Source organism: Diadema antillarum, unplaced genomic scaffold (genome assembly GCF_040938485.1).
Source record: "Diadema antillarum isolate AM-2024a unplaced genomic scaffold, OU_Dant_1.0 scf00000097, whole genome shotgun sequence".
NCBI lineage: Eukaryota > Metazoa > Echinodermata > Echinoidea > Diadematoida > Diadematidae > Diadema > Diadema antillarum.
Window position 1 is genome coordinate 2,362,960 of NW_027270986.1, and position 14,304 is coordinate 2,377,263.

At 38.9% G+C, this 14,304-nt stretch overlaps 1 protein-coding gene across 1 annotated transcript; it reads left to right on the forward strand.

Moving 5' to 3' along the window:
- Positions 1–4,730: 4,730 nt before the first annotated feature.
- On the forward strand, positions 4,731–13,698 carry LOC139718571 (translocon-associated protein subunit beta-like). The gene is made up of 5 exons (XM_071630037.1): positions 4,731–4,748; positions 6,003–6,163; positions 7,009–7,216; positions 11,089–11,166; positions 12,379–13,698. The coding sequence occupies exons 2-5, from the start codon at positions 6,003–6,005 to the stop codon at positions 12,493–12,495; spliced, it is 564 nt and encodes a 187-aa protein (XP_071486138.1). The 5' UTR covers positions 4,731–4,748; the 3' UTR covers positions 12,496–13,698.
- Positions 13,699–14,304: the final 606 nt, after the last annotated feature.

Genomic DNA, 14,304 nt, shown 5'->3' on the forward strand with positions numbered 1-14,304 from the left:
CTTCTGCCCCTAAACTCCCAAATTACCACGGTACAGACTACAAATTCTGTCCAACGTTAATGTTAATGACTTCCTGCCACTTTTGATTTTGCGAATGCGCTCGCGTTGTAATGTTAGATCCCGGTAAACTTAACTAAACATAAACATGTAGACTATAAATGATATGGCTACGAAAGGGGACACTAATACTATTAATACAGCATGGTTTGGGCGAAACAGAAAGCGTATTAAAAGAGTCATGCAAAATTTACCATTTCTTACAGGACAACACAGCGGTCTTCCGCACAAACACCTAAATGTAGCACCATCCACCACCTGCTAATTCAGCCGGCCAGCCAGCAGCTGTATGTATATACCCGTACAGTGTACCGTGTGTGTCCCACCGTGTTCCGTACAACTGCGCCTGCGGCTTCCCGATCCCATCGTCCGTCCCAGTCAACAGCAACGGGTAGCTAGCGTTGCGACGTCAAACAAACGCCAGTATCGTACAGTCGTAATCGCAGCACTCAATTAACCTAGTATAGTATACTATCTTATCATGGCAATTTCATTTCGTATTATAAAACTTATTAAAAATTATCTAAAAAATATATTTCTGGTGATAAAATATTCAATACTATGTATTTGTATTTAAAATCTACAAAACTTCCAATAATAATTGTCTATTCTACCTTAGCTTGACAACGACCAGTGACACGAGTCAAAACTGAAGTAAGCGCTCATGTTACTTCACGTATACAACATACAACTACAAGTAAATTGGAATACTCGTAATGCATGCATGTGGACAGAGTCTTGTGAAAAATACCGTCTTTTTATATCAATTCTCGTAGAGTATAGGCCTATTGGTTATAGGCGCCGGAAGTGGGGGGCAAGGGGGGGGGGGGCGGCCGCCCCCCCCCCCCATCCAAAAAGTGGGGGGCAAAACGCATTTTTGCCCCCCAAAAAGCCCCCCCCCCCCAAAAAAAAAAAAAAAAAAAATAATAATAATAATAGTAATGATAATAAAAATAAATGAATAAACAAAGAAAATAAAATAAATATGTATATATATGAATAAAAGGGAAAAAATATGGCTACAAACGGCAGCTTTTGGACTGTAAAATGTCAAAATTTTCAAGCTCGCTCGCATCCAGCAGTTGAGCCCGGTGCGCCTCCCCCTTAATTTCTAAAGCGAAAAACATAGCTACGACGGCAGTTGTTGGACTCTAGAATGTCAAAATTTTCAAGCTCGCTCGCTTCGCTCGCTCGCATTGAATCGTTATGCCATTCTCCTAATGTTGCTGACAGTAATTGCCAGCAGTTGCGCCCGATGCGCCGCCCCATTAATTTCCAAAGTGAAAGATAAAGCTACAAACCCCAGTTTTGGGACTGTAGAATGTCAAAATTTTCAAGCTTGCTCGCTTCGCTCGCTCGCATTGAATCGTTATGCCATTCTCCTAATGTTGCTGCCAATAATTGCCAGCAGTTGCGCCCGATGCGCCCCCATTTATTTCAAAGCGAAATATGTAGCTACAATTAAAACTCCAGTTTTGGAACTGTAGAATATCAAAATTTTCAAGCTCGCTCGCTTCGCTCGCTCGCATTTTATTGTTATGCCATTCACCTTATGTTGCTGACAGTATATAATTTGTCGATCGTTTCACACCGTCATTCCATAATCCATGTAAGGAAAACTTACAATGTTCCTCAATGACTGCGTTGTTGAATGTATCACATTCCGTAATGTATTGTAGTCCCATTATTGCTCACGCACACACGCACAAGCATACAGACCGTCAAAATTACTTTATGGTTCCCCCATGTTTCGACCCACCGTACGCCACTTTACATATATATACATATATATATATATATATATATATATATATATATATATATATATATATAATAGATGTGTGTGCGTGTGTGTGTGTGTGTGTGTGTGTATGTGTATATTGTGTAACATATGCATGGTCTAATCTTGAGCCCCCTCCAATGTTTGCCCCCCCCCCCCCCCCCCCAATCCAAAACTGCTTCCGGCGCGCCTGCTATTGGTGGAGATGAGGATTGGGCTTTTAACTTTTTGCGAGATACCAAGAAATCACTTATGAAATAGCACAGAACATACTATTCTAAAAGGAATTCAACGATTTTTATGAACCTGGTTTTGGAAGAACTGCGATACATGTATATCCAAAAACAAAGTAAAGCAAAGGGATCGTATTTTAAGGTGATGGGTCCCGCGCCTATTAGGATAGCGCTGTCTTGGATATCTCAGCCATTTCAAAACCAATTTTCGTCAAATAAACGTTGAATTCCTCTTGGAATTACATGCTCTTGCACACGTCATAAGAGGTTCCTCGTTATCTGACCAAAAATGTTGACTCGTGACCTGAACTATATAGTTCACGGGTCCAATCACTCTGAACTATATACAGTATGGAACCCTTTAATAACTATATACACTTTGTCTTCGTATGAATTAATGTTCATGATAGGTGTCAATTTATTAATGCCTGTATACATGATGTACTTCTATGCAGTACAAAAATGTAAGATTCCTTTTAAAGGAAATAATTAATGGCCTACCAAAGATCTAACCCTAGAAACATGGACATAACTCTTGTCAATGAGGAAAAGAATTAGATGCAGGAATTAAGTTGATGTTGAATGTTAAAAGTTGCAGTCAACAATTGCAATTAAGTTGTTGCGGATATAGGGCATATAACTAGGTGTTTAACTCGCAGCCGACCACTGAAGGCCCTAGTGTACCCGTAGAGACTGTCATGCCGTCTCAATTAAATTTGCTTTCCAGTAAAATAATGAACATGAATATGATATACAAATACATGCCCCAGTTCAAAAGGGTTTATTTAGGCCTACAACATCCTTTCTTAACGAAAACTGTGACTCTGGAGGTCCACTGATCACTGACTGATTTGTTTGCCACGAACAAAAAGTGCACACATTTTGATCTGATAACATTACTAAATAAGGCAAACTGTTTTGTAGTTTAGTGTTCGTCAATGGAAACAATGATTAATTTGACACCTAAATTCCAATGGTGATATGCTCATTTCTCGTGAAATTTCAAACTTGAAATTTACAAAAAAAAAAATACTGTTTATAAGAAGATCTTGCATAAGAGCAGGACACTGACGAAGAATTATATATCAGTGGCGGATTCAGGACGGGGGCGCACCCGGTGCTCCCCCTATTTTGAGTAAAAGAAATAAAAAGAAAAAATGGGGGTGGGGTGCATTCACCCTCCTTTAATTTTGTAAAGGCGCCACTCTTTTAATTCGTGGATCCTCTCTGTATAAATATATATCTGTATATAAATATATATATATATATATATATATATATATATATATATATATATATAATGCACACATATAGAAAATCGACAACTACACCCCGGTTGATATTGACACACTAAGAAAGCTACACAGGATGGATTTTTAAGTTTACATGTAATTATTGTTTCATTACCTCGTAACCCTTTTTGAACATTCTTAAAACACATCCCTATGATGCATTTATCCAAACTCCAATACGAACCGCGCGGAGTGCACCAACAGTGATTTGATGGAAAGACTATACTTTAATTATGTATATTCAGTCATTGGTTTGATTAAAAAAGGGGGTGGGACAATGTGTAGAGGGCCATCACTTAGGCTACTCAACTCTGGAGACAGGTGCGGTGCCAATTGATACGAGTATGTGAATATGATTTTTTTAATATATCATGCATCACATGTGAAAGCAGGATCAGACATGGATATTAGAGTCACATAATTTTTGTTTTCCCTCATTTCAGGACAGATTCTGCATGAAACCTCTAGAGATCATTTATCCGAGACTATAGTCAACTTTAAGCTAACTTTAAAGGGATGGTATTGGTGTAGATGAGGATTGGGCTCTTAACTATTTGCGAGATACCAAGAAACTACTTATGAAATAATAAATAACATACCATTCTAAGAGGAAGTTAAAGTTTATTAGATGAAAATTGGTTTCGTGTTTATTGCTGAGACATCAAAAAGCAAAGTAAAACAAAGTGGTCCTAATAAATGGTGGGTCCCACCTTTTATTGGGGGTTGATATCTCAGCCAATTCAAAACCAATTTTCATCAAATAAACATTAATCCCTCTTGGAATTGCATGCTCTTTCATATTTCATGACAGGTTATCAATATCTCACCTGAAAATGTTAAAAACTTGAAGTTAGGTCGAGGCTCAATCAAAAATGTACTCCATGTACAATGCCTTTAATATGGAGTGATGATCCACACGGTAGGCCCTACAGTTGGTTAGAAAGTGGAGTGCCTATAGGAATCGTGTAATCTGCTACAGTGTTTTATTTAGAAAGTAAGCAAAACTTTGAATGAATTATTATTCATTCATTATTTTTCATATTCATTTTGTAGGCCTGCTCCAAACTTTATACGTACCACTATTAACAATGAAAAATAAGAAAGTACTAGTATACACAAAATCTACTGGATAGCAGCTTTAAACATGAGTCTTAGGGGCATTATCAAAACAATAAACATTCGAAATGTAATATTCGCTCTCATTCGCCGTTTTTATTTCTCTTTCTTGCCTTGAGTTGTGCAGGTGCAACCTTCTTGGTACTCTGGTGGTAGATATTGCGTCCGTCTCGGGATTACAGAGCGCTAAATTCAGCCAGGCCAAAATTAAACCAATCAGAAAACGCCCGAGTGGCAGTCTTTTCTGATCGGAACAATACATGCGTAGAGGTACGTGTCCTTAGCGTTTGGTTCATTATACCCCTTGTACTCTTTAATAATGAGGGATAGTTAAATAATAGTACATGTTTAAGGTATTATATAGGATTTATATCTTTTAGCCTCACTTTGCTTCTCATAAATTCGTAGGAAGCTGCTTTACTTGAGAGAAATGTTGAACATATGTGTAGCAGTAGTCCCATGTGTTTGAATTTGTGTATGATGTACCAGCAGTTGCTCATCGTGCAGCATGCTGCGCGTTTTCGGACTCGTGGAGGTAGACATGTGTGTACGTGTGTATTGTCATATCAAAGTCTAAAGGAAATTTCAAGTCTGCTATAGTTTACTGTAGCAAGAATGATACAGTTATCATGTATACTTGTAGAGGATATAGCCATAAAAAATTAAAAGCCACCTACCTTCCCACACAAAAACAGTCGGTGCGGCGCATAATTTTCCCCGCGGCGGCAGGCATGAATATTGAAGCTAAAAAAAAAAAAAAATTGTCTGTCCGGAGGATTTTTTTATCATTTTCTAAAACATTTTTACTGCCCTCCTCCGCATTCTCTGAAGCCAGACGGAGTCTCCCTGTAACATATCCCATGACCCTGCCAAGATACAGACCGATCTTTCGGTCAAGTCAAGCATGATGAAGGAGAAGCCTGCCTGCACTTGAAACACATTATACCATAATCAAATATTTAATGGCAGACATGGAAGAAGAAGAAAAAAGTGAGGAATGCCAAGCTTCAGGCTGGTCACAGTTAGCCAAGGCAATACAATTCAGTGCAGTGTGATATAGCCTTTGATAATTTTATTTTTACTTCATCCATAATAATTTCTATTTCATAACTTGTTATTTTACATTTTACCTGATATTAACATCAGGAGTCTAAATGCTCATGAATAAAGCAGCTTTTTTTTTTTTTTTTTTTTTTGCTAGACGGCTAGACGGGTTCTATACAAATATTACTATTACGTAGTAGACCGTACATTTTGTAGCATTTTAAGGGGTTGAATTCCATGTCCTTTTGTCCAGTTTGTCATTCTTTGAATTGCTGGTCCCATGTTGCGAGTTGATTTTTGCGCAGGCATACATACTTGTCATGGAGCCTTGTTATTTCTTGGGAATTTACTGTAATACTACATGTAGATCTACATGTATTCAAATGTCTAGATTGTGTCTGCCAATATTAACATCACATGGAGGAAACATGGTTTGCTTCAGCTGATCATTAAGCAGATCAACTTGTATCATCTTTGCAGATGAAGGTTGCACTACTGATAGGATTAGCCTGCCTTGTGGCGCTCGCGGGCGCCCAAGAGCCAGGTGCCAGACTCCTGGCGTCGAAGACTATTCTGAATCAGTGGCTGGTGGAGGGAAGGGACATGACAGTGCTGTACACCATCTACAATGTTGGTAGCAGGTGAGTGCTTGCATGATAAAATGTCCCCCACAGCAGGACATGCTGTAAAAACTTTACCTGAATGTTCCTTCCCAGTTTTAAACGCAGTCAAACACAAGACATTTCACTACTTTCAGCCAACATGTAGATTATTGTTACCTGTGATGTATCTACACTTTGTATTTCTTGTGGGTAAAAGTTTTACGAATGCTATTTAAATATCAAGAGGAAAAGTGTTTTCATCCCTATAGAATTGCCCACACTGGACAAGCAACAAGTTTCAGAGCCACTTTTTTTCCCACTTTTTCTCCCATACAAATCCATAAAGTAAACCATACAGAAGCCCAAAAGATAATGAGAGTTAACTGGTGCAATACACCTTCATTTCAATTCTGCAACTTTCCAACACTTACATGAAGAAGCCCCAAGGCAATGCAACACCAACACTCAATTGTACCAAATTTGCTACTCCAATGTTTTTAAGCATACAAATCAATGTGTGCTGTTTATTCACATGATTTTGTTGTATTAACCTGACTCACAAGTGGTTTCTGTATCATTTCTTATATTTTTGGACTGTCTTTTTCAGGCAAGTAACATTCATGTTGGGGCAAGAGTTTTGGAACAGTTTGAAAATCTGCTTGTCCGATCAGGCAAGTGGTAGAAAAAAAAAGTTAATGTAGCACTCTGATTATACTCACAATATGTAGTAGTCCATGTAGTCAGTAATAAGCCTTCCTCTGTTTACATTTTGAATTTAGGTACAGAAAGAAGGAAATACATGTACTATTAGAAGGAAAAGAGGTGAATATTGTGAACAAGCTGCCATTTAATTAATGTTATGCTGTTTTATTCATTTTGATTAGTGCTGCATCCCAGGTCATCTTGAACGATGAGTCTTTCAATGAGAATGAATTCACAGTGGTCAGTGGTCAGCTGAAGGTTCAGTGGGACCGCATCACTCCGGCCAGCAATGTGACCCACGCCGTCATCCTCAAGCCCACCAAGACAGGATTTTACAACATGACCTACGGTGTTGTGACCTACATTCCATCTGAGGGAGCTGAAGCCAGGGTAGGTTCCTATCAATGTGTTACATAGTGCCAGCTGTGAACCAGAAGGCGCTATTATGTTCTAAGATCTTGAATGTAATATCAATATCATTAATGTATTGTCAATATCATTATTGTTATTATTATTATTGGTATCTCTATCTTCACAAGATATCTCTTGGAGATTAATATCACGTCAAGTTCCATCCTGGAACCTTAGACTTCCAGTACTTTTCTCAGGATTCGTGCCGTCCCCAGCAATGCTGCTTTTTGGAGCGTTTGCACTCGATCTGGCACACCAACATCGTCCAAGTGCCGTCGCAGCTGCTTTGGCATTGTTCCGAGTGCTCCAACGACAATAGGGATCACCTTCGTTCTCATATTCCACAGGCGGCGAAGCTCTCTGGCAAGGTCTTGGTACTTCTCTATCTTTTCCTTCTCCTTCTCGGCTACTCTGCTGTCTCCCGGTACCGCGACATCAACGATTGTGCACATCTGTCGAGCCCTTTCTACGACGATGATATCCGGACGCCTGTGCTGGATGACATTGTCAGTTTGAACATCGAAATCCCACAGGATTTTAACTTGATCATTTTCAGAAACTTTCTCTGGTTCGTGCATATACCATTTGCTCTCACATGGTATTTCATGTTTTCTGCAAAGCTCCCAGTGAACGACTTGTGCCAGTTTGTCATGTCGTCTTTTGTACTCTTTTTGCGCCAGTTTACTACAGCCACATACGATATGTTGCACTGTCTCGTCTCTTTCTCGGCATATCCTGCATGCGGCATCCACTTCTCTCTTCTGTATCTTGGCTTTCAGAGCATTTGTTGACAGTGCTTGCTCTTGGGCAGCGATGATCAGTCCTTCTGTCTCCTTCTTCAGTTCTCCTTTCTTCAGCCATAACCATGTGTCATTACTGCTGATGTTCTCCGTCTCTCTGCAAAACTGCCCGTGCAGCTGCTTTTCTCTCCACTTTGCGGATCTTTCTGTTCGTTTCTGGCTTTTGAAAGTAAGTGGATCAATGGCGTTTACATTATTTCCACTTTCAACCAGAACGGCTCGAAGGAGTTTTTCCTCACTGCTGTTTATGTAATTGTTGAGGCTGATTTGCTCCATTTCAACGCAATCTGACGCACTCACGAGCCCTCGGCCTCCTTCTTTCCTTGGCAGGTACAACCTGTCGACATCAGCACTCATTTGGTGGGTTTTGTAGATCGAGAGCATCTTTCTTGTCTTCCGATCCATACCAGCCAGTTCCGCCTTCGTCCATTCGACCACTCCTCCTGTGTATCTCAAAACTGCTACCGCCCAGGTGTTTAGAGCTGTGATCACGTGTCCGCCATTTAAGTGTGATTTTAGTACACTTTTTACACGTGAGAAGTACTAAAATCACACTTAAATGGCGGACACGTGATCACAGCTCTAAATTATTATTATTATTATTATTATTATTATTATTATTATTATTATTATTATTATTATTACTATTATTATTATTATTATTATTGTGTATATGCTTTGATATGGTTGATAACTTGCATTTGTTGGTTGACTCTCACTTCCATTTTGTTGCCTTCTCTTGGTACACCTTTTCAGGGCTCGCTGCTTGCTCAGCCGCCGCCCCCAGTGCTGTTGCTATTTCACTCAGATTTTCCTTTCTTTATCCCTCTGTTGTTCCTTATCTTGTTTGATGTTGCCTCCTTATTCATCCTTATCCTTCAAAGGTTGTCCCCATGGTCCTTGGGATCATCACTGACCCCTCCTCTGCCTTTTGTCTGTCCACCCTCCTGCTCTAATCCCCCTCCCTTTACCTGTTGGGACTCCTTGCCCATGGCCTCCTACCCTTTTTGTTTTCTTTGTTCTGTGTCCCTAGCCCTCCCTTGACCATTTATTTTGTGAAATCCTTATATGTGATTGCTTTCCTTGCCTGTTTGTCATTTTGCCTCTGACAAAGATTCTGCTAGGATCGAAAGCTCAGACCCCTCTTGACTCCATCCTAAAAATGAAACAATTAGTCTTCATGAAATGAAAACTTTATAAAATCAAAAGTGGGTAGATTTATAAGCACTGTTCTAAACATAGGCTAAAATAGCACCCTTGTGGTTTCAATTTTTGCTCACTTTACTGAAATTTATTTTGCTCACTTTACTGAAAATTGAAATGATTTAAAATTTACACCACAATGTAGAGGAGATTGAGCTCTAAAACATGATACCAATAACTAATTTCCCCCAAAATTGCGATAAAGTCCTTCTGGTTCTCAGCCGATTGTATGATCTCTGATATGGACTGCTAATTTTTTTTTTCTCTCTCCATTTCTCTTTTCCTCATTCTCTATCTGTATTTCACTATATATACTTTTGTTTACAAATAACTGTTACTCTTTATGTGATATGATACTTCATACTTTCAAATGGAATGATATGCTAAGATGTACAATATCAGCAGCATTAATAAATGGAATTTGTGATGCCTCTTGTTAAAATTGTATTTCTTTTTCACATAAGTTTTGTACATCTGGCTTGGTAAAAGAAATGCTCACTTTGAACCTTATACACTCACTGTACCACATGGAAAAGACATTACATTTCCTTTTGCGGAAAGTGCAAAAATAAGTAAAGGGATGCCGTGAACCTCAGTCTCGTTTTGTGTGTGTGTGTGCCCAGTTTGCTGTCCAAATCACTTCTTGTCTCAAAATTGACATCTGCGAACGTGTCAGAATTCCTCAGCCTCACATTGGTCAGATACTACAGGGGAAACTCGGTATAACGAACACTGCTATAACGAGATATCGGTTATAACGAGGAAATTTTCTCGGTCCCAAATTTCCTTCCACACAAGTCTATGTAAAATGCTACTCTTATAGCGAGATCGGCTATAACGAAATAACTGCTATAACGAGATAAATTTTGTGACTTCCAAACAAAGAAAAACATAGTAAATCAAACCTGCTATAGCGAGGTAAAGCAAAATGCCTTCGGTAAAGCTTTACTTCGCCTGTGCTATCATCTTCCGAGATTGTAAAGCTTGATGCGCCAAAAACTGTCTTGTACACACATAATCATTTTCTTCAATGCACTCCAGCTAGCACTGCATGTTGTACGTGTGAAGTGTAGTGTGTGCATGCACAATGATACATGCAGAAAATGTGGTGGGACGGCCATATGTATACATGACATCATCATGACGTTTAGCAGGTGTGAGGCAATCTGATGCTGTGATTGGCCTTCTACTTAGGGAATTCCCCGTCTTCACACACACGCAGTCATAATGTACATCGTACAGAATGTGTCACATACACACACATGCATTGTGCAGACCATATTCAAGCTTTCCACACAACACACACCCATACGATAACCACATACCAATCCACAGACGATCTTGATACAATCGTAAGCTATATAAATTTACAAATTCAAACATCTACAATTAATAAGAAACACATTCTTGATATTGGATTTCCTTGGCAAAAACATGCTTCTTACCCATAAAGGTGAGTAATTCCCTCACACACAATATCAAGTTTTCAGTATTGATTGAAATATGATGGGTAGTCCCACATGTGCAAATTAATGTCATTATTTTATGCCTTCTTTTATGCCTACTGATATAACGAGATATCGGCTATAACGAGGAAAATGACTCGGTCCCGACCATCTCGTTATATCGAGTTTCCACTGTAGTAGTTTGCCGTCACAAATGTGTTGACTGCATTTTGCATCAATTGTTGTCTAATATTTCTACCATGATGGAAAAGTTAGTACCCCTCAGGGTTTCCTGCCTCTTCCCCCCCCCCCTTACATACTGTTGCCCATGTGATACTGTCTATATGTTCATACTATCTGCAGAAGAGTAACAATATTTACATACAATGTTTGCTCTTTTCAGACTGCATACACTAGTTCTCCAGGAAAGGCCGGTGTCGTAGCTGTTAAAGATTATGACAGGAGATTCTCACCACATTATGTAAGTTGGAGTTGATTTAAAGTTGAAGATGCTCATTTTTAAATTGAAAAATGATTATCTGGATGTAAACCTTAATTTTAAGGTGCCACGTGCAAAAACATAAGACTGAAACCACATTCATCTGATATGCCAATATTGATTTACCCATAGTAGTGATCACATTTTTTCATTCTTTTCATTTCTGTTTTCCTCCATATTCATAATAATCAATATTTTCTTTGAAACTCCCTGTAAAGCTAGGAAATACCCAACAAGCTAGTGTATATTAACGATTGCACTGCATGAGATAACTGACTGAAATATTTGTTTAGACGTGCCAACTTTACGCTTCATGATTGTGTTATTAAGAATGAAGATGACATGAAATGAAAATTTTCCCTGATGTTGAGGGCTGGTTTCCAGAATAATTTACAGGCTGTAAGTCCCCTTTAGATCATGTTCAGTGACATTTCAGTGGAAACGCAAGTTGTCATAAAGTAAAGTTTACTATTCACTGCCCTCATTGCTTTTGGATGTCCACATATGGAGGATGTCTACCCAAGTCTGTCTTTCTCTCGTGTAGTATTTTAATTATACAGTCAACTCCGCATCAGTCAACGGCATATATGTGTCATATAATTAAGTAAGTCAATGAAAACTAGAAAAGCACTCTGAGAGCGCAGATCGCTAGACTTCCGCCAAGCAGCTTATTTCCACCCGTACACGCATGCTGAAAATCTCCCAATTTCCCAATATAGAAGCCTTTTGTGTATGTCTTCAGCTTCCAGCTATGCAGTGCCTTGCCCGAGCAGAGCACGTCCTTAGGAGTACGCATGCAAACCTCCTATACGCACAGCTTGAACTTCCAAGTTCATTGCCTCTATCTGCGAAAGATGAAAAATTGTTCAAAAATCAATAAGAATTCCCGGATCATTACCAAAATTTAATCATCTGTTCCTTGTGTTATTATCAACATTTCTTGTAAGTTTCATTCAAAATCTGTTCCCAACTTTTTGAATTATTTTGCAAACAAACAAACAAATGCCGATGGAAACAACCTCCTTCCTTGGCGAAGGTAATGATAAAGTCTGAAAATACATTCGTAGCTGTATGTGTGTTATTCCTCTATACATTCAGAAGTCAAATATCGCCCAAGTTGATGGGTTCTTGTCAGTCCCATAAAGATCGACTTACTTGAACTTTGCATTTCTTTTCTACTCCCTTCCTCTACAGATGGATTGGGCCGCTTTCGCCATCATGACGATTCCACCCATTGGTATCCCATTCCTGCTCTGGTTCCGCAGCAAGTCAAAATACGAGGCTCTTTCGACCAAGTCCAAAAAGCATTGATAGGGCCTCTCTCTCTCTCTTACTAGAAGAATAGATTAGAAAGATTCTTTGTTGATTTAATTAGATTTTGATTGAATCAGAGACTATCTGATGGGTATTGTACACAGCTACAGTGTATCTTCCTGGACCTGTGTAAATTGCACACCCTGTACTACATCAACCAGTTCTCAGAAATGTTCATGTGATTTACCGACTTCGCTGTTGGCTGGTCGTATCTGTGTACAATACACGTCACTTGATCTCAGATTAAATCGTGTAATAGATATTTGTCTATTGTGTTAAACTTCACTGTGAAATATGAGATTTAAACCAAGAAATATTACCAAGGGCATTTTGAACGTATAATGTAGCAATAATAGCGGTATAGTTTTTCTCCCTTTGGTAATATTTCTTGGTTTTGCTCTTACTTTATTTCGTCAACTGATATTAAACTCAATGGAGAAGTGTGCATATTGAGTAGATTCTAAAAGGTAAATTAGATTTTCGATTCACCAGATTGGCACAAGAACACTAAAACTTGTAAATCATTTTATGGGGGGTGCTTCAAAAATTGTTTCTGCAAACACTCTGTAGGCAAGTAAGCAGATAATGGTTCTCACCCTACCATGCAATCGGGGTATTATATTCAATCTTTACTTTAGAAAGTTGTTACCAGTTGCATGTCTTTGTGATGAATTTCTCCATGACTTGTTATTATCTTAATCTCTAACAGGGTAAGGGAGGGGACAGATATTTATAGAAGTTGGCATTTTGCGCCTCAGTGGGGTTATTATAATGTTAAGTTTATATTGAGATAAGCATTCATATGAACCATGATCATGAGTGTTTGATCTGACGTGGTTATTGGCAGCTTAACTGCACAAAATGCCAATGGCAGATGTAAGGTGGGACAGAAACACATAACTTGCCTCAAACATACGTAAGCTGTAGCTTTGAGCCATTATGGTTAAATACATGTACTGCAACTGAGCACATTCCTGCCTTTTAATACAAATTTCCACAAGTATTGAAAAGAGACTAGCTGGCGTGCATCCTGTCACAATGGGCTTGGTTCAAGCCTGTCACTGCTTTTTGCAATCTGTTTGTACACAAGGTCACTGGCATTTCAGAAGAGTTGAACTGACAGGCTTAACGCTCCACATGATGTTGTGTCAAGAAAGCTTTAATCTTTGTGGGAATACGGATTTTGAATAAAAGAAAAGAGAGATCCCTTTCATACATGCTTCTTGAATTGCATCATATTTTCTATTGGTATCACCTGCTGGTATCAAGGATGTTTGCTTTACACTGTATGCCTGGAAGAGTGATGGTTTGGAGCCAGATGTTGATGCTACACGGTGAGAGAGAAATGGCAGGGAATTTTAATTGTGGCTCCTATGTTGGGCTGATGGGAATAACGGTACGAGCTAGTGATTCTGAATTCCAAACATGGATACACGAAACTTGTTTAATGATGGTGTGGATACAGTGGAAACTCAGTATAATGAGATCCTTGGGACCAAGACAATTTGTTCTTTATATCAGATTTTTTTTTATACTGTACCAATACATTGTAGTCAGTAAACAATACAAAGCAAATGGAATACACCTTGTAGATTTATTGGGACTAGAGAAGTTAGTTTGTTATACAAAATGTATCGGGTATTTTGTTATACATTTTGTATCAGATCTCTTTATATCGAGGTTCTACTGTAGTTGGTTTCTTCTGACAAGGCCCCACTGGACTGGGTCCCGTTTCATGAAAAGCTGCTTCGATAGCAACTCTGCTGCAATGACAAGTGTCATGGCGATGACAAGAATCCTCCTTTG